The 19,835-nt window shown below is 52.5% G+C and overlaps 2 protein-coding genes across 6 annotated transcripts in view; one reads left to right on the plus strand and one right to left on the minus strand.

Moving 5' to 3' along the window:
• Nucleotides 1-10,212, plus strand: part of NTPCR (nucleoside-triphosphatase, cancer-related) — a 39,007-nt gene extending 28,795 nt beyond the window's left edge. For 2 of the 5 annotated variants that reach the window (XM_060125858.1, XM_060125863.1), the window contains one exon: nucleotides 7,066-7,278. In XM_060125858.1, coding sequence (XP_059981841.1) covers nucleotides 7,066-7,134 — 69 coding nt within the window. In that variant the 3' untranslated portion in view covers nucleotides 7,135-7,278. Of the gene's footprint in view, nucleotides 1-7,065 lie in introns of all 5 variants that reach the window. The other 3 variants (XM_060125860.1, XM_060125862.1, XM_060125859.1) reach the window with 2 other exon arrangements.
• A 242-nt stretch (nucleotides 10,213-10,454) lies between these two features.
• Nucleotides 10,455-19,835, minus strand: part of PCNX2 (pecanex 2) — a 275,141-nt gene continuing 265,760 nt past the window's right edge. The window contains exons 33-34 of the mRNA XM_060125912.1: nucleotides 12,967-13,415; nucleotides 10,455-11,458 (exon numbers count right to left, since the gene is read on the minus strand). Of these exons, the coding sequence (XP_059981895.1) occupies nucleotides 11,297-11,458; nucleotides 12,967-13,415 (611 nt within the window). The 3' untranslated portion in view covers nucleotides 10,455-11,296. The remainder of the gene's footprint in view (nucleotides 11,459-12,966; nucleotides 13,416-19,835) is intronic.

Consider the following 19,835-nt stretch of genomic DNA (forward strand, 5'->3'; position numbering starts at 1 on the left):
GCAGCTTCCCTGTGCTGACAGATGATGTGGAGATGGGACTGAGGTCATGATATTGGGAAAGTATTCACAATAACTCAGAAGTTATTCACATTATCTAGACTGTTCTTCTTAACAGGGTCAGGTAAACAGAGCCTTACTTTTCAGAAAAACCCCTGAGGACACTTCCAGTCCTAGACAAAGTGGGATAGACACACTGCTCCCTGTCGCTCCTCCTAAGTCAGATAAAAACCTTGGACGTTGTACATAAAACAGACATAAGAAGACCTGAATGGTAGAGGGAAGAAGGCGCACTGGCCAGGGACCCCAGGGAGAGCACGAGAGACACGATTGGAAATCACTTGTCATTCCAAGAACCAGGAAAATCAGCCAGAGTGAGAGAAACAGCCGACATGCCAACAGCAAGACGTCATAGATGTTGGAATTATAGGGCAGAGATTTTCAAACAGCCATCATAAAAATGCCTCAGTGAGCAATTACAAACCCACTGGAAACAAATGAAAAATAGAAATTCTCAGCCAAGAAATTGAAAGCTTCAGCAAAGATACAGAAGCTGTAAGGAAGAATGAAGTGAGCATTTTAGAATGTAAAATAGCGTAACTGACGCCAGGGTCCGTGGGTAGACCCGCCAGCAGAATGGAGATGACAGAGGATGGAGTCAGTGAACCTGAGGGTGAAACGGTAGAAACTGCCCAGGAGAGAACAGACTGAAAAAATAAAATCCAGGGCCACAGGGACCTCTGGAATTCAGTAATATAGAAACTTCTATCCTGGTGCAGGTTCAGGCGTCGAAGCTTCTCTTCCCGAAAATTATGTTTCCCTCTCAGAAGTTTGGTTAAATGTTTTCCTAATTTCTTCTGTAGTTTAATGCCAAGTGTAGCCACTGAAAACTGTTATAAATTTATTTCAATATTAGGTTATGGGAGACCACATGTCAGAAAACATTTAATGGTAATGTCAGTGCTACAGAAACGAGAGGTGAAGACCTTCACGGGTCCAGATTCCAGCAGGAGCTCTCGTACTGCTTTCATCCTTCTCTGACTCACAACGTGAAAAAATATGTCTCTCCCTGCCTGTCACTTCTAACAAAAAAATGTGAGCTTGGTCATGCTGGTGGCATTTCCAAAGCATATTTCATTGATTTCCTGTGAAATCTCTCCTTCATGAAGATGCTGGAGAATGTTGTCCCCTGAGGGGACAGGAGAGAGGAGAGACGCCCGGAGTCTCAGGAACGGGGATTGAGCTGCCAGGGTGGCCGCCAGTCCTGGGGCACCTGGGGGAGGTGCTGAGGTCCATCAGCGCGTCGGGGGCGTCACGGCAGCCTGGTCATCAGTGAGAGCTGGCGGGCCTTGTCCGAGGTTGTTCGCTTAGTAGGGGCACAGCCAGGATTCAGACCGCGGTCTGTTGACTCCCAAGCCTGAGCGTTACCGTAGCCCTGATGTGTGTTACCTTCGTGGGTAGGGGTGGTTCAGATGATTTGAAATCTAAGATCCCTGGAAAGTACTTGGTCTTTCTACTTTAGAAAAATGTTACTGTAACTAAAATCTGTTCTACTGTTCTGAATTCAGAGCCACTTAAACTTGTTTTAGTCCATAAAGCAGTTTTTCTTCTTTTAGTTTTTGCCCGTGGATTGCAAGATCACAAGAAAAATGGGAACTACGTCCCAGCTTCCCTCCAATTTGGAAATTTTTAGACCTCCTCTTACTCTGCCTGGCCATGGGTTTTTTAACCAAGCAGGGTATAAACCATTTTCATCTCACCAGGAATTTGATGCTGTTTCTGGGTCACAGACTCCTGTAGGTACAGGAATGAGCATACACCTGCCGACCTTTAGGTCAAGAGTCAGTAGGCAGGGTTTTCTGTAGAAATTAACAAGGTAATCCTAAAATGCATATGGAAATTTAAAGGACCCAGCTCAAACAATCATAAAATGTTGGAAGACTCATACTTCCCGATTTCAAAACTTACTGCAAAGCTACAGGAATCAAGACAGTGTGGTGGTGGCACAGGGACAGACACGTAGATTGTCAGAATAGAGTTGAAAGTCCAAAAATAAACCCTTGCATCTGCGATCAACTGATTTTCAACAAGAGTGCCAGGACAAGTTAATGAAGAAAAAACTGGTTTTCAGCCGAAGGTGCTGGAAAACTGGACATCCACATCCAAAAGAATGAAGCCAGACCCTTACCTCACATCAGACACAAAAATTAACTCAAAACAGACCGTAGATCTACATGTAAGAATGAAACTATAGAACTCCTAGAAGAAAATATAGGAGTAATTCTCTGTAAACTTGGGTTAGGCAGAGTCTTATTTGTTCCAACACCAAAAGCACAAGTGACGGGAGAAAAGTAGATACAGTGAACCTCACCAAAATTTAAAATTTTTGTGCTTCAAAGGACACTGTCAAGAAAGTAAAAGGACAAGCCACAGGATGGGAAAAACTATTTAAGAATCATATATCTGATAAGGGACTTTGTGTATCCCAGAATACATAGAGAACTCTTACAACTCAATAATAAAACAACAAATAAACCAATTAAAAAAGGAGCAAAGAATCTGAAAAGACGTTTCTCCAAAGATAGGCAAATAGTTGATAAGCACATGAAAATGTAACACCATTAGTTTTTAGGGCAGTGCAAACCAAAACCACAGTGAGCTAGCACTGCACATTGCTGGGATGGCTATAATGAAATTAAAGGAAAGAAATGGAAAATAGTGTCAGTGAGGATGTGGAGAAATTGGAGGCCTCATACCCTGCTGCTGGGACTGTAAAAATGCAGCAGTTCGTCAGAAAGGTAGACGTGGGATCACCCTATAACTCAGCAATTCCACTTCTAAGTGTGTACCCAGAAGAATTGAAAACGTGTGTTCAAACAAAAACTCGTACACTGGTGTACATAGCAGCCAAAAAGTGACAACCCAAATGTCCATCAGCTGATGAACAAACAAACAGGATGTGGTACACACACGATGGGGCATCACTGGACAGTAAGAGGGAATGCCGTGGTGACGTGTGTTCAACGTGGAGGAGTTTACGTCACGTGACACCAAGGGAAGGAAGCCTGTCACAGAGGATTCCACACTGTACGATTCCATCTGCACGAAATGTCCAGAATAGGCAAATCTATAGACCAAAAAAATTGGTTAGTGGTTGCCAACACCTGGGGGGAAGGAGTGAGTGTAGTGGTTGAGAGTGAGGGTAATTGGGGGCGGGCGGGGAGGGCGTGATGAAAATACTCCAGATAGATAGTGCTGATGACTGCACGGCTGGGAATCTACTAAAAGCCACCGAATTCTGCCCGAGGTTGAATTTTTTGGTATATGAATTATAGCTCAGTAAAGCTACGCTGTACACTCAACGCAGAAGTCAGGACACCCAAACAAAGAACCATCACCTCTCCTTCCGCCTCCCGAGAGAAGTGGCGTTGCCATGGAAACAAAGAACCATTGCGCCCCTCCTGCCGCCTCCCGAGAGAAGCGGCGTTGCCATGGAAGCATAGTCCCATCCCACGGGCACTGGGTTCCCGAAACCCCACTGGCAAAATAATTCTTGGTTTAGAGCCTTTAAACTTCAAGGGAAAGTAGGGTTAGAGGGTTTGAATTCATGAATGAGCCTATTTTTAGGTTCAATAAAATGAAATGGAGACAATGTGAAACGGAGAGACTAGTAATCCTTTTGTTATGTGTTAATGTATAATAATGAGCATTGTCAAATTAATTTCTTTTTTCAATCCCCTGCTTATTTAAAACTTGTCAGGGTACTTCCCACACAGTTTCAAGGAAATGTATGTGGTTTTGTTTTGCTTTCTTGCACATAGTGTATACATGAAGAGGCATTTTTTTTCCCTGCCTGTTCCTCTGTCCATATGTTCACAGCCTTCCTGACGTTACGGCGCCCAAGTCATTGACTGGTAGGCCAGTCTTAGGCCCTTCCCTGGTCCCAGGAGGCTCAGAGCCACTCAGATGCCTAATAGGCCAGAGTCTTCATAATCTGTATTTAACCGCTCAGCTCTATTTCAAAGACCCTCCTCTGCTTAGAATATAAGAAGCATTGACGGAGCACCCACCCTGTGCTAGACGCAGGAGGAATGTGACGCAGCCCTGTCACCCTGGAACTCGCCGTCCAATTTTCTAGGGGCCCGAGGCCGGGCACCTCCTGCAGCCCTGGGCAGGGCATGGTGGGAGGAGAGGGCGAGGACGCCGGGGTCCTTTCTGCAGTCGTCCTCACCTCCTTTTCCCTCCCAGCCCCCAGTGCCCTCTTCTCGTTAGCCTCTCAGGAAGGGCTTTTCTGCCACCAAAAGTCTGGGGGTAGAATAAAAAGTAGACCAGAATTCTCCCGAAAGGGAAGCGTCCCCGAGTTGACAGACGACGCTGTGCTTGTTCTCGCATCTGAGGGTTTGTCTTGGCTGGAAAGGAACGTGGCAACTGAACGCTGTAAACGGCTTTGCATGAAGATCTTACTGCATAATCTTCAGAAGTCATCCTAGAAAAATCCAAGGGGGCGGCGGAATATTAGTATTCTGTTCACCAGTGTTTAGTGAGAAGTCATCAGAATGTGTCTTTTCTAGTTTTTATCCTTTGTTCTTTTTCTGTGCAAGGCTTGGAGACGTTCTCTGCGCGCTGGGGGCGGGTGGACCCTGTCCCTGCTGCAGCTCCACAGCTCCCGGAGGACGGTGGGCGGGGCTGCAGCAGGACGCCTGCGTGACCGCGGAACTGTGGCCCTGCAGCTTGGCGGTGCTCTCTGGGGCTCTTCTTTGATCATCTCTGAGCCTCCCGCCTGTTAAATCCTGCTTCTCTGCAGGCCTCCGCTGGGCCACTTGAACAGCCTGCCCCCAGGACCGGGGTCTTGGGTAGCGGGGTTTCCACCTCATCACCCTTCACTTCCCTTCATCCCCCCGCCCCAGCCATTCTTTCCGAGGGCTGAGGGCTTCAAAGACTGGAAGTGAAGCCTTAGTGATGACCCAGGGGAAGAAATCCTACCAGCAGCCTGCAGACCCTGTTTCTTCACGTGTCTCATCGCACCGGCTTCAGTTTACACTTGAACGACGTCAGAAGTGTCCAGTGCGGACCTGCTGACCCCCGGTGCCCGAGATCCACCAGCGGCGGCTCCTCTGGAGCTGGATGGCGGAGCCGGGGCCCCCGTGGGGATGTCCGAGGGAGCGGGGCGGTGCCTGGCCCCTCCTCCCCCACCCCCGCTGCCGCCGTTGCCCCTGTTTTTCTTCCCTCTTGGGTCCGTCTCTCCTCCTCTCCCAGCTCAGCATCTCACCGTTTCTCTCACGTGTGTAAAGGGGGTGATGAAAGGTCCCCATCAGGGGAGGTGGCCCTTCTGGGCCTGCAGTGAGCCCTCAGGGACCCTGATGGCAGAGCCTCGGGGACCCCTCGTGAGGCCAGGGCGGAGGCGGGGGCCGAGGGCCCGCGTGCCCTCCTGCCCTCCCTGCGCGCCACTGCCACCCCGATCCTCCGTCCGCGGCGGGGACTCCCTCGGATGCTCTCCGCAAGAACGGGCTCAGGCCAGCGTAAGCCAGAACGGCAGCGAAGCCTCATGCGGATGGGCGGTTTGTCATCAAGGCGAAGACGGGGCGGATGGTCCTCCTTTCGGTGGAGCCAGGGCTGCCCGGGGTCCAGTGGGCGGCATCCTCGGACGCCACCGTCAGGGGACCGGCCTCCGCCGCCTGGCTCCGTCCTTTCGGGACTCAGATGGTCAGGAGGTCCCCGGGGCCGTGGGCAGCTCTGGTGCGGCAGAGGCGCCGCGCTCTTGCAAGAAGGATGTGGGATGCAGGAGCCCTAGGCGGTGAGGTCCACTGCGCGTTTCCTCCAGACGCGCGTTCACCTCCCGAGCCGGGGCCCCTGCCCCCGCGGCGGGGGGAGGGCCTGTAGCGGGACCGGGCCCGTCTCCTCTCGGGGACCTCGCACCCCGAACCCGCTCAAGGTCTTCCGGCCGCACGCACCTCCTCTCCGTGTGATTCTCTGCCCGGCCCTTCTCTCTGCCGGTGCCCTTCTCCCGGCGTCCACCTGTCAGATGCAACTCGGGCATAACCGCCTGCGGTTCCTCTGCAACCCTGCTCTCACTGCTGTCCACGTCTGCCCCCCGTCTGGTCTGCGGGCTCCGTGAGGTCAAGGTCCTGGTCTGAGTCTCGCCATCCCCAGCACCTTGCCCACCAGCAGAGCGTGCTGAAAGTTGTGTGGGCCACCGAGGAAGGCACTGGTGATGGGAGGAGAGGCGGCTCTGCCCGTGCTCGGGGCGCAGCCCCCCACCCAGGTGCCTGGAGGCGTCTGGATGCTCGAGCTGTACTCCATGGGCCTGTGGTAGTGACAGAAAGAAAACTATAACACAGATCATCGGAGAGAGCTTGAATAAACTGTTAGTTTTGTTTGTTTTTGTAACTGTTGATCATAGAGGTAGCACACCGGGATGCAGGGGCCTGTGTCCTAGTCTGCACTGCGCCCGCGCTACCTCTGAGAGCTTAGGAAAAGCCCTGCCCTTCTCTGGGTTCCTGGTTCCTCGTCATTCACATTGACTGGTGTCGGAGGTTTCTTGCAACGTGCAGATTTGCTAAGCTCACGGAGAGGCGAGTAGATTACTGACCTTCAGAGCATCCCAGAATCCTGGGTGTGACGCAGCGCCAGTGGGGCCGCACTCAGTGGGCCCACCTGGAGGGCCAGTGCCCACCTGAAGCACAGGTTCTCCCGGCTTCACTCAGGCATCCTTCTTTCCAGGTCAGGCTGAGCTCAGGGGCCACGTCCCAGTCTGCATTCCCATCATCCCTCCCAGGGTTCAATTCATAGCCCTTTTCCGGTTAAAAATCCTTCCGTCATCAAAACCCACTGTCACTGTTTGAGCCGCAGCTTCACAGAAGCTGGTGGTGGGATTCGAGTCCACCGGCCCAGTTTTCAGAGCGCTCTGGAGGACCTGGGCTTCCTCCCTTGGTCGTACCTCGCCTGGGTCACACTTTCTAAAACACCCCTCACCTTTCAGGCTCTTCTTTTAGAATATTACCTGGCAGAGTAGGTAATTGAAGGAAAAGAAAGGGACTCTGAAGCGCGCTTTCTTGCTTCTTCCCACAGGTCACCAAGGAAAACAGAAACCACCTTCTGCCAGAGATTGTGACGTGTGTGCAGAGTGGCCGGAAGTGAAGACGACTTGTCACTGCTTTTCTGCACGTGAACACATCTCTTGGAGAGGAGCCTCAGTTCCCTGCCTGTCCAGGTTTTTGGCCTTCGGGTTTATGAAATCTTGGAGGCTTTTCCAAAGAAAGCCTGACAGCTGTTTTCCATAAAATGTTTAAAAGATCAAATTAGCCTTAATGTTGGATTGACTTGACAAGATTAACAATCCACTGTGGCTTATTCATGCTGAGAGATTTCTGTTTATTTCCTCTTGCAGTTGTGCATATGATTTGGGTAAATTATGAAATGAGAAATGGTTTTCGGAGTATTAGTTGGAATTTGCCCCCATTGATTGAAGTTTATAAATGTGTTCAGGGAAAAAGGGGGAGAAAAGAGTTCACTGCCTAATCAGTTTTGCATGTCAGGAAAATTAAATCCCTCTCCAGGAGCAGCTGAAGTCTCCCGCAACTTAGAGTGATAACAGTTACTTGATTTTTTAAAAAATCAGTATTTCAAAGAAAGCCATTTTCGGTCCTCCCCCCTCCCCATCTCTTATTGTTTATCTGTTTGCTTATTGCTTAATAAAATAAAGGTAGATGTGATGATCGCACGCATGTGGGTCCTTGCGTGGGAGAGACGAGCAGTCTGTAGAAATGTTGGTAGTGCTGGGTACCCAGCAGGGCTTCAGATCAGAGCCGCACTTTGGCCCCGTTCATTTAGACAAGTTCGCAAACCTTCCTGGGCCCCGTTTCCCTCCCAGAAAAGAGGGAAGTGGGTACCATCAAAGGAAGGCGTCGCCACAGCCTGAAGGAAACCACCCTCAGGCGTCCTTGTGATCCCCTGGGGGGCGCCCGGGGCCGGGGCCCGGGCTGCGGGGAAGACGGTGCAGAGAGAGAAGGTGCAGCCTGGGCAGGGCCGCGTGGGACAGACCACTGAAGCCCCAAAGCTCACAGAGGATAACAGCTGCCCTCCCAGGGGTCGATGGGACACAATGACGATAACCAGTGCAGTGTCTTTAGGCCAGTTTTGGTGAAGAACTATGAATTACCAGGATTTCTTTAGCCTTAGCTACAAACCCAGCTGGTGCTAATGCCGGGTGTGCCCTTGAATATGACCTCTGACCGGTCCGGGCATCTGTGGAGCGAGGTGTCCCGTGAGCTGGGCCCTGGGGCAGCAGACAGTGCAGGAAGCAAGTCAGAAAGAGAAAAACAAATACCGTATGCTAACACACATATATGGAATCTTAAAAAAAAAAAAAAAATGGTTCTGAAGAACCTAGGGGCAGGACACACGCAGTATTTTAAAAAATGGGTTTTTTTTGGCCAAGCCGAGGGGCATGTGGGATCTTAGTTCCCTGACCAGGGATCAAACCTGGGGCCCTAACCACTGGACCGCCAGGGAAGTTCCCCAAATGGTTTCTTTTCTTCTCTGAATTGGCACATGTCAGGGAGATGGTCCTTCTCCGTCTGTCTCGTGTTCGTAGAATGCTGTGTCTGGGAAGACCGCGTGGGAGTAGGGGCGCTGGGGGCAGCTGATGGCAGGTGCTTGTGACTTGGGACAAAGCAGTAGGAAAGTGGAGCAGGCTTGAGAGGAGGGCTTGGGGAGCAGGCCTTGCGATGCCCGTTTCATGGGCCAGGAGAGGTCAGTGCACCAAAGCGGTTTTAGAAAACGACTTGCCAGGCAGGTGGCTTTAACACACAGGGCACAAATGAAAATCAGTAATGCCAGGTTAGCCCCGTGATTTATAGAAGGCCAAGCACTACAGTTTATATTATCTTTAGAGGAGAAGCAGTTTTGTTCAGTGTCCAAATGTAGAAAATAAATAACTCTTTAGCTGTGTTCTGACGGAACAGGTGAATAACTCCAGCAAGAAATGTCACCTTCGGAAAATCTCCTCTAAATGGGGGCTAATAATACAATATTTTGCAAGGAATATGCTCTGATAAACAGTTGACTCGCTGAAGATCAGATTAACAAGCTCATGAGTTGTAAATATAAAAATTGTTTGCAACACTTGAAAAAGTCACGTGGCCGCGTCGTTGACAGTCCGTTAAGAATCCTGGAGGGGATCCAGCCACGATCTCACCCATGGGTCTACGTGTGCACACGCTCAGAGCGTACACTCAGGTGGCTTTACTGCCATAGACAACGCAGAGGGTGGCATCCCTGTCCGAGGAGTCTGGCCCCGATGTGGGTAAACTACACCTTTCCTTCTCCCACTGCGTCCCAAAAGGCTACCAGAGAAGCGGGATGAGCAGTAACCCAGCAGTCGGAAAAGCAGCTCTCGAATCTCCAGTGGCAGGAGTACCCACGTCGTGTCTGCCTTCTCACCTGCATCGCGCTGTCCCTGCAGACTGCTCTCCCAGCTCTTTGAGCAGCTCTCACTGGCTGGGGAAGCGGTGACTCTGTGTTTCTTACTTGTGGAGGCCCGAGGAGTGCCCAGTCTGAATGCTGCTGGGCGTGGGTCATTGTCTTACCTAATTCAAGTGGCCACCCTATATGGGGAGGCCATGCTCACAGCTCAAGGCTGCCCTTTAGTCCTGAGGGCTTGGCTGCAATGTTGCCCAGAAGAATTTTGGGAACTGCCAGCCAGGTTTGCTTGAGCCGACTTGGAGGACTGCGGTGAGGTTCTATCAGCTTCTCTTTAGACAGACGTCAGCAAATCCATCAGAAATAAGAAGGAGTGCACCTCCAGGGATTGCTGATTTGAGCATCATGCACTGTGTCTCCAATTATACAGAGTCTACCTATTGTTATTAATTTCTAATTCTTATTTTATAAAAAAAAGAATATTGCCATCTACTTCCAAGGGGTAAGGAATTCTCTGCAATACCCTCCCCTCTGCCTACACTTCCAAACTCCAGGTACCTTTAAGAAATTTGTGTGACTGTTTCCAAATTGAGTATCCCTAACTATTTAGGTCTTTCCAAAAGTGACGGTTCGCCAGGTCAGGGATGATATTCTCCATGGGCTGTGTTCTACGATCCCTTCTTCCTCCCTCATGTCAGGAAGAAGCCAGGTTTCTGCTCTACCTGATGGGAATCTTAAGATGAGAAAAGCTGTCTCAGAATTTGCCTACAGCATTATAAATCAACTATACTTCAATTAAGAAAAAGAATCTGAAAAAGAATATATATGTGTATAACTGAATCACTTTGCTGTATACCTGAAACTAACACAACGTTGTAAATCAACTATACTTCAATAAAAAATAATTTTTTTTTTAAAAAAGAAGTTGCCTAAATGTCATTCTTACAGTGAAGGATGTGGTATTTCTTTTGTTGTGTTTTGGTTTTTTTTAGAAGTGACAACAGTTTCAGCAGAACTCAAACAACTGGACACAGCAATAACTGTAAACATTTTAATTCCAAAAACAAAGGTATGTGCAAATGTCCTGTGACGCGGTAAAGATTGCTTGGCTTGGAGACAGGCGTGCATTCCTGGGAAGCACACAGGAGCGCTGGGCGAGACGGGGCCTGGCTTCTTGCAGGACGTTGCTGTGACTGCAGTTAACATCATTCCTAGGCGGCCCTCCGTGACCTGCCTCAACTAGACTTCTGCACTCACGTTGCTGGGGATGGTTGGCTCCTTTCACAGGATGCTTTGGACGTGATTGCATGCACTATCACATTTTTTGCAGTAAAGCTGCCACTGGTTTATACTTACTTAACATCTGCATAAATATTATAAAGAAGTGAGATGTTTATATGTAGACTGGACATCAGCGCATTGGACCAGCTGATGGTGTGATACGCACTGCTGTCCGCCTCTTTTCCACAGTAACAGTGACATACAGAATGCCAGTTGTTTAGCATGCAGCTGTCTTATTTTCATCAGGACCGGAAGGAGTTATTTATGTGCTCTATTTGAGTTGTCTTAAGATGTTAGCATGGCTTTTATTTGCATTTTCCAGTTGTGGGAGGGGTGCTTCCCGCATCCCGCCTCTCTGGGGCCGCGAGCGCCAGAGCTGGAGGGAGGCCTGGTGTCAAGGTTTGTGTTCATCACGTGAGATATTTTTCAAGAACCTGAGATCAAGTTATTCTGTTTTGTACACAGCACTTATCTTCCACAGGATGGGTCTCCCGGCTGTCATTCTTTGTGCTGTTTAGTTTGGGGAGCACAGGGGAGAAGCTGGGGGGGGTGGCTTGCGTCCCTCCCCAACGGCGTGGCTTCTCCGGCCCGAGCTCAGCTACTGCTCATCGGAAGCGCTCTGCTGGGAGGCCGTGTCGTCCAGGCCCATGTCCTCCTGGCTTGCCCTTCTGCACATCACCCGCAGGTTCTCGGCCGCGTGGCGATCTCGAAGCAGCCCCTGCTCGGTGGCCTCCGTGGGTTCGCACGGCTCGGAAAAGTGCTTCCAAAGAGAAAACAGAAGCAACAAGTGATGGCTCAGCAAAGCTGATTGCTTCCCCTGATGACCACCCCACGGCTGTAGGTACCAGCCAGCAGTGTGGCAGGAACCTGGGGTCAGAGTCTAAAGTCAGGTCCAGTTACAGAGGACCAAAGCGGGGGGGCGTCTTTGAGGACAGAGCATGCAGCCCGAGCCACGGGCAGAGGGAGGCGCCTCCGCACACAGGGCCCTCTTCTCGGGTAACCTGGAAAAACATGACCTTGGGCAAGAGGTCACTTGTGAGCCTGGATTTCCTGAGTTTGGGTCAATGTCACTTCATATACATTGAGTCCTGCACAGCTGCTCAGTCCTGCAGGTTTGACGCCAAACAGTATGACCGAGGCCTTTTTATTGTGGCTGCATGCGGTCCCAAGGACCCAGCCATCCCTGTGGGAGAGAGAATTGGCCAGAATCCCAGAGCTGCATCCACAGACTGTCTTAAACACACATTGGGGGTGGCAGAGAGCTGCGATACTTTGTGCACCGTTACTGAGGAAATGAAAAAAGGGAAGTTTGTTTATGCTTAGCTATCTAACTTAAACTCCTAAAGTAACCCGGGGCTCCGGGATGCTCATAACCCTGCCCTGAAGGCTAGCGCACCATTGCTGCAGCGCCACGGCTCTACTCAGGGTGGTGCATGCCGGCCTGCTTTCAGGGTGGCTGCAGGTGCCACTGTATGGCTTCTCCTGCGGGCGGGGGCGGGCGCCGGCCTGTAGGGCTTCTCCCTTTGGGAAGAGGGTAAGGGCAGAGCCCCCATCATCCACCTCCTAAAGCCACGCCCGGAACCAGAAGGCCAGCAGCCTGCGGCTCTGCCCCTTCGCGGGCAGGACGGCGTGTGACCGTTCAAACGGAGCGTGGAAGTCTCCAACCTGATGCCGGCTTTTGCCTTAACATCTCCGATTTCTCCCTCCCTACCACAGTACAGAAGAGAGCGGCTGGGTGTTTACTTACGTACTTAACTTGTGAAGCCCAGTTATTCATCCAGCGCCAGCCAGCTTGGGATTCTCGATAAGGAACCGTTTATTTGGGCAAAGTCCTCAAAACTCTCTAACATTTAACTGCGTAAAAGTAGAAAGCCATCTCGGGAGCCACCGTTAAATCTAGTGGCTCGGAACTGATGGTGAGCTGCCTGCAGTGCTGACGTGTGTCCTTTCCTCTCCCTCAGCCAGAGGAACGTGGAAAGAGAAGGTTCTGTCTGCACCCGTGGAGGACATCCCCCCCCCCCGCCCCCGACATCCTGGGTTCAGGGCGAAGGGGACTCTGACACCGGCCCCCTCCACCGCCTGCCTGGGCATCGTCATTACGGTACACGTGCCATACATCCTGTCCGCTTCCGAGCGCGGCCAGTCCAGCTCCCGTCTCGTTGCCTGTCTGTTACTCTGGGAACCCTACAGGGCAGGTGATGGGAGCCTGCAGGCCCGGGGGACCGGGCTCATCGGCCAGGAGTGCCCCCCACCCCCCGAGCTCCTCACCCGTGCGGGCTGGCTGGTGGTCCTGGCCGAGGGGCCCAGGGTGATGTTGACACTGCTGGAGGACTGGGTGTCGCTGGTGTTACCCCCCTCGGCGGCAGACAGCCCGGAAATGACCAGGACGCTCGAGAAGCTCCTCTTGCCAAAGAGGAAGCTGAGGGTGGAGCTGGTGGACGAGCCCAGGCTGGACCTGATGAGGGCCTCGGCCCGCTCGCGGACGCTCAGGTGGCCGGCAGCGGGGGCGGGCGGGGGCTGGGAGCGCAGGGATGCCGCCGAGGTGCACGGGGACAGCCGGCTGCCCGAGAGCCGCCGGGCCAGCTCGTGGACCGACGTGGACGTCTGCAGGAAGGCCGGGTGGCTGTCCACGGTGGGGCCGGATGAGCGCGGGATGGGCGGCGTTTGGCTTAAGACCCTGGGGGCCTGGACGGACTGAGTCCTGCCTTTTCTCCTGCCTTTAAAGGAAAGCAGAGCAGAATAGGTAAACGACAAGGACCTACCGTAGAGCACAGGGAACTCTACTCAATAGTCTGTAATAACCCATGTGGGAAAAGAATCTGAAAAAGAACGGATATATCTGTATGGATAACTGAATCGCTTTGCCGTGCACCTGAAATTAACACGACATCGTAAACCCACCATAAATTAATTTAATAAAAACAACAACACATAAGTGTGGGAATTAAAGACAAAGAGGGAAAAGCAAGGGCATTCAAAAAGTCACTTATCTAGTCAACCAGAGCTTTCTAAAAAGGGGGATTTAAAAAAAAAAACAGCAGAGCAGACCGGCTTGCCGTGGCAGGCAGCTGCCCATGTCAGTGTCCGCGTGCTGAGGCAGGCGGGCTGCTCTGCGGGGCCCGAGGGACCCAGGCTGGCCTCCCACCTTCTGGGCTGGGATGGAGGGTTGGGAGCCCAGCTCGGGGCTCCACTGAGGCCTGAGAACTGAAGGATGGGGCAGGGGTGTTGGTGTGGGCCACAGGCCAGGGCGATGGGCCCGTCCGGTTTGCCTAGGCCTGTCCTGGGTTTCGCACTGAAGCCCCTCGTCCCTGGGAGCCCCTGTCCTGGGCAAACCCATAACGTGGCCTCATCAGGCAAATCCCATCACGTCCCTGCTTCGGGACTGGGTTCCCGGGCTCCTCTGATGAGCAGTGATGCAGGGAAAGCATGCAGGTTTGCATCATGTCTAGCTGCCTTCGAAAGAGGAAAAACGGGTTGAGCCACATGCTGTGGCCTTTTTTTTCTAGAAAAGTTTTCCCTTAAGATCAAGGTCTTTGAGAGGAAGCCCTCCCCGGCCCAACTCGGGCGTGCACGGCCCGGGTTCCCACGCCTGTCAGGGCTCCCGGCTCCCTTGGGCCAGTTGTCCCTCCCCTCAGGGGTCCTTCCTGGCCCAGCTCTTGCCGAGACTTGCTGAGACGAGGCCTTTATTTTATTTTTTACTGGAGTCTAGTTGATTTACAATGTTGTGTTAGTTTCAGGTGTGCAGCAAAGTGAATCAGTTATACATATACATATAGCCACCCTGGCCTAAATCTAAAAAAAAAAAGAGAGAAAAACAAGGCCATTTTGGACCCAAGGGACCGGACCGCCCGAGGCTTTGGTCCCGGCACATCTCTGGAGGAAGGCGGGCTTAAAGCGCCCGTCTTGTGCCTGACTTACCTCTGCGGCTTTAGAGACTAGGCGGGTGGACGAGCCTGGAATTGCTGGAACGCCGAGTTCCTTGACTTAAGCCTCAGGACTCACCAGGGTCTAGTTTTAAAATATTATTTTAACCACAAGGTCCTACTGGGAAGCACAGAGAACTGTATTCAGTAGCCTATGATAAACCGTAACGGAAAAGAATATGAAAAGGAAGGTATATATACGTTTAATCGAATCACTTTGCTGTACAGAAATTAACACAACATTTGTAAATCAACTGTACTTCAGTTTAAAAAATAAAAATCAATAAAATATTATTCTGAAGGGGGCAGCTGGTGACGTCACGGTGCTACCAATTGCCCTACGGACGTGTCTCCAGGAGTGGGTACAGTTACATTCAATGGGTAAAAATAGAGGGGGCTGCAGGGTGGGTACCCCCAAGGAATGTCACCTCACCCCAAAGGCCCAAGTGATTAACCGGGCACCCGGTGATTCTGAAATATTTACGTTTGTCTGTGGGAACACGTCTTTTGCGAGGTAACTCCTTAGGGCACACATGTTACTGTGGACATTCCCCGGGTCCTCTCTAGCCCTGCCCTTCCCACAGCGGCGGACTGGCTGAAAGGGCCCTCCTGCCTCACGTTGACCTTACTGCCATGTGCCCACTGTGGTGGTGGGGGCCCGTTTCCAGAGGGCACTGGGGCTCCCACCTGGCTCCCTCCTGCCCGTCTGCTGAGAAATCGGGGTGCCCCCCCCCCGCAATGCTGCTCACAGAGTGGTACTGGGATCAGGCTCCCCGGGTGAGTGCAGGCAGCTCCCCGGCATGGGGCTCCCCCTCCCCCCGGGGATGGGCCCATCTGAACGGTCCCGCTGCAGAGCTGAGTATGTTACTCTTATAGAGGAAGAAAGAGGGAGAAAGGGACCCTGACGAATCAGAATGAAGAACAGAGATGGTGATTTGTTAGTTTATTCAGAGCTTGGCAAGGCCGAACATCTGCTTGTAATTTATACGGTAACGCTGATTGCTGCCCCAGAATAGTCCACATTCATCCGCAAGCCAGTGATTTTGATGTTGGAGAGACCACCCGTACTTAGTGGGGGAACTCAGCTCATTCCAGTAACAAAGGGGAATGGTCCGTGTTCCATGCAAGATGGGGTAACCCCTGCCCCGATTTCACTGCTTCACATTTTCTTGGGTTTTTTTTTTTTTTTTGTCGCTCTTGATTTTTTAAAAGTTAATTTTGCAAATGGAACAAGTACGAAACCAAGCTAAATACATCTATGCTACTTATTATTCTGTAGTTTAACTTAGTTTGCCAGTTACTTCGTTATCAAATTAGGAGCGTTTCTAGGGAAAACCTCCTTAGGACCTGGGTTGAAATGCCATGTAAATTACCCGCCCCTGTTCATTATCCCAGCACTATTCCTTTGTCTTTGATTGTTATCTGAAAGGTGGTGGTGCAAATCCTTAGAATAGGATAGAAGAGAGAAATTATATGTATCAAATGTTAACTATTGAATCTAGATGAAATGTATGTAGGTATTCATTGCCTTATTCTTGAAGTTTTTCTGTAAAAAATTTCAAAATAAAACACTAAACTATTAAAAAAATAGGATAGAAGAGATAGCCTTCCTGTCCAATATGGGATTCAGATTAGTTACAAATTCCTAACTGCTCTCCTCAGCAAGCAGCCCACCAGCCTCCACCAGTGGGCTGAGTCCCCTTCCAGCAAGAAGTCTGCAGGTTGTCAGGCCGCACTTAGGGCTGCATAGTGAGTTCCTGGCCGTAGGGCGTGAGGGCCCGCGAGTCAGGCATGAGGTGCTGGGCGTCCACACACTGTGCCCACCTGGGGTTGCAGTCCTCTGGGAGTCTGGCAAGGGCCAGGATGGGGATACTCGGCTGGGGACTGAAGCAGGGACCCAGGGAGCGAGGGAGCAGTTGGGACTCCAGTTATGGGCACTGAGCCTTGGGCACTGTGAGTAAAACAAGAGTCTGTTCTTAGAATTTCATTCACATTCCCCCTTGAGAGCGGCTCAATCATTGCTGCATAGCTAGGCTTCTCTGTCATGCCCTGCCCGGGAAGTCAGGTCCTTCACCTCGGCCCCAGGGACTCCCACAGGGCACAGCACACTGGTCATCACTGGTTGCCTACGTGGCATCACGCGGTGCTCTCCACCCTCCGCCCTTCCTCTCTGACTGCATCGGCGCATCGACAGGCTCGGCACGCGGCACACTGACCAGGAAGCAACGACCCAACCTGCAAAACTCACCTCGCACGGAAACCCAGAGCTTCTTCAACCCCTGACTGGGAACAGAGCCAGCCCCAGGCGGTTTGGGTTTGGCCAAGGGCTTCTTAACCTTAGCCATTGGAACCATCTGGGAAGCTTCAAAAGTGCCTTGACCTAGACACTGAGACCCACCCCCCCCCCCGACCCGTGTGCCCCTGCAGACTGGGCCCTAGGCCTCCCCTGTAGCCTGGGAGGCGAGCTACGGAACAGGAGCTGGGAAGGTGAGTCTTCCAGGTCGAGTACAAAGATACGGGATCAGGAATATCCCCCCCAGGACTGGAGACCGACCTCTAACTTCCCTGCACCGGCTGAGCAGGCTCCTGGCTTGCTTTCTGGAAGCTGCGGGCACCATGGTTTGATTCAGTCGGAGGGAGGGCGAGAAGGAGGCCAGAGAAGCCAGAGGTTAGAAGGAAACCCAGCAACTGCACAGCACAGAGGCCCCTTTGGCGATGCCGTCCTGCTGGGAATGGCAGCGGGTGGGGGGGGTGGCTTCCCAGGCCGCCCTCCCTCTTCCAGGGGCCTTCGGGCATCTCACCACTGGCTGCGTCATCTGGGAAGAGTCCTTGGTGGCGCCGGGCAGGGCCGTCCCCCTCCCCATGTGCGGCTCCTTCTGGGGCCGGTGTCCTTGGGGTCACGAGGGCTACTGCACTCGGGGCTTTGGTAACTGACAGCTTTGCGCCTGGCCCTGTCAGGGCACGGGAGTCCCCCTACCCCATCCCCACTCTGCACCGGCTCAGGGGCGGCGGCCTGTGGGTGGAGGCCTGAGCCGGGCGGGGGCAGCTCTCCTCTAGCCTGCAGCGTGGACGCGTGTGAGCACCTGCGTTTATCGGGCGCTGAGGGATGCAGCCTGGGATCCCACCAGAAGCTTACCCCCTCCTGGGCTTTGTTCTCCAAGCCCCGGGGTTCCGACACGGTGCTTACTCACAGGTGGGGCGTGTTTCTAGCTGCCACCGAGGGACGTGGAGAGAAGGGACAGGGGTCCTGGCCTTGAACTTCCCCAGGGAGTGAGCGCGTGCAGTGAACCAAGCCAAAGGTGGCCATGTCCCCGTATGGCTTTAACCAGAGTGGTAGTAAAAAGAAGGGGACATTTCAGTTTTCCAGGGGCAGGAGGAGGTGTCTGTGTCCTGGGTGTGGGGAGTAAGGTTGTCCCTTTCTGATGCCAGCTTCGAGCTTTTCTAGATGTCTCTCAGGGGCCTGCTGTGCCCTGACGTCCCGAGATTTCCCTGCTGCCTTGAGGCGTGGCTGTGAGTCCCAGTGGCTGGTTTCAAGCCAACTGTCTCATGGTGTTTCATCCTTTTGAAGGCAAGTTTGGACTCCATCCCTGTCCAGCCCCGCAGAATGGGTGTCTGGCTTATGCCACCAGCTGTGATGCCCCCTGGTGAGTTTCAGGAAAGCCTCGCCCCGGGCAGCCACTGAGGCAGGGGGATGGTGAGGCTTCAGGCAGGGCTGGAGGGCAGAAGGGGCCATCTGTCATGTCATTCCCCCTCCAGGACTCACGCCCCACCAGCTTCTCTCAGCCCACTGGGGCCCCCTTGGGACTCTAAGCCAGATGGTCTGAAAGGTGGTCACTCTTGGTGGCCTTGGGAGAAGCGATTTTAAGAAGCAATGATGGAGGACTTCCCTGGTGGCGCAGTGGTTGAGAGTCCACCTGCCGATGCAGGGGACGCGGGTTCTTGCCCCGGTCTGGGAAGATCCCACGTGCCGTGGGGCGGCTGGGCCCATGAGCCATGGCCGCTGAGCCTGCGCGTCCGGAGCCTGTGCTCCGCAACGGGAGAGGCCACGATGGTGAGAGGCCCGCGTACCGCAAAAAAAAAAAAAAAAAAAAAAAAGCAACGATGGAAAATGCACAGCTGGTTTGGGCTCTGGAAGATGCAGCTCCGACATCTGCCACGAAAACCTGTGACTGCTCCCAGCCTCAGGCTCCGGCGGTGAATGGGGGGGTGTTCACAACCTATGGGGCCTGGATTTTAGGACAGGAAGCAGCGCTAGCCCCAAGCGCCGGCACAGCTTCACTTCTACGAAAGGGAAGAGGCAGCTCACTGAGTCAGAGCCCGTCCAGCACGCCCATCTTCGGCTCTTTAAAAGCCTGCGGCCCCGCCAGCCAGAAACCCCCAGACTCCAGCCTCCCTCTGGTTCCCACAGGTCACCTGGTTAGACGTGCCAAGCGCTGAGGAATTTCTCCATTTGGAACCCACCTTGCATTTTCCCACCTGGAAGATCCCTTTATGTGATTTTGAAACTTAAAATTCTCATGCGATAACAACTGTTAACTAAGCAATGAGAAACTCCTGGCCTGAGAGCCCAGCACTGGAGGCCTCTGGCTGGGCGACCGCTCTGCTTGGGGTTGGGGCAGACGGCACGGGGCGGGGAAGGGGGCCTTCTTCCCCCTAAGCAGCTAATGGCAATCACTTTGCCCATCTACCTACCTATCTACCTCTCCCTCCCTTCCTTCCATCTCTCATCTCTCTTCTATTATCTAGCTATCATCTATTGATTCATCTCTATCTATCATGTGTCCATCCATCCATCTATCTATCATCCATCATCTATCTTCTACCCATCATCTGTCTGCCCCTCTGTCTCCCGATCTATCTATCTACCATCTTGCCCATCTTTATATAAATCCTCACTATTTCAGTTAAATCCTCAGCCTTGCTTCCAGGAGACAGGGACTGTTCCTCATTACTCATTCGGTGCAGAGCTGGCAGGGGAACACGCACAAAAAGGCACTTAATGAACCCTTCTGGATGGTAAAAGCACTGAGGCCAAAAGGCGAAGCCACTAACAGGTTCTGAAGGGCAAGGCTGAGTGCCGGTCTGCCGGCAGGAACCAGGGCCAAGCATCTGTCCCTCCCGCATCCACCCGGGTGCGTCCTCTGCGGGCCCTCGGGGTCATCTTTTCTAAGCAGCCCCCTCCTCCCAGTGGACTGGGGTTTGGGGACTTCATCC

The sequence above is a fragment of the Lagenorhynchus albirostris genome, chromosome 16, assembly GCF_949774975.1.
Source record: "Lagenorhynchus albirostris chromosome 16, mLagAlb1.1, whole genome shotgun sequence".
NCBI classification, from domain to species: Eukaryota; Metazoa; Chordata; class Mammalia; order Artiodactyla; family Delphinidae; genus Lagenorhynchus; species Lagenorhynchus albirostris.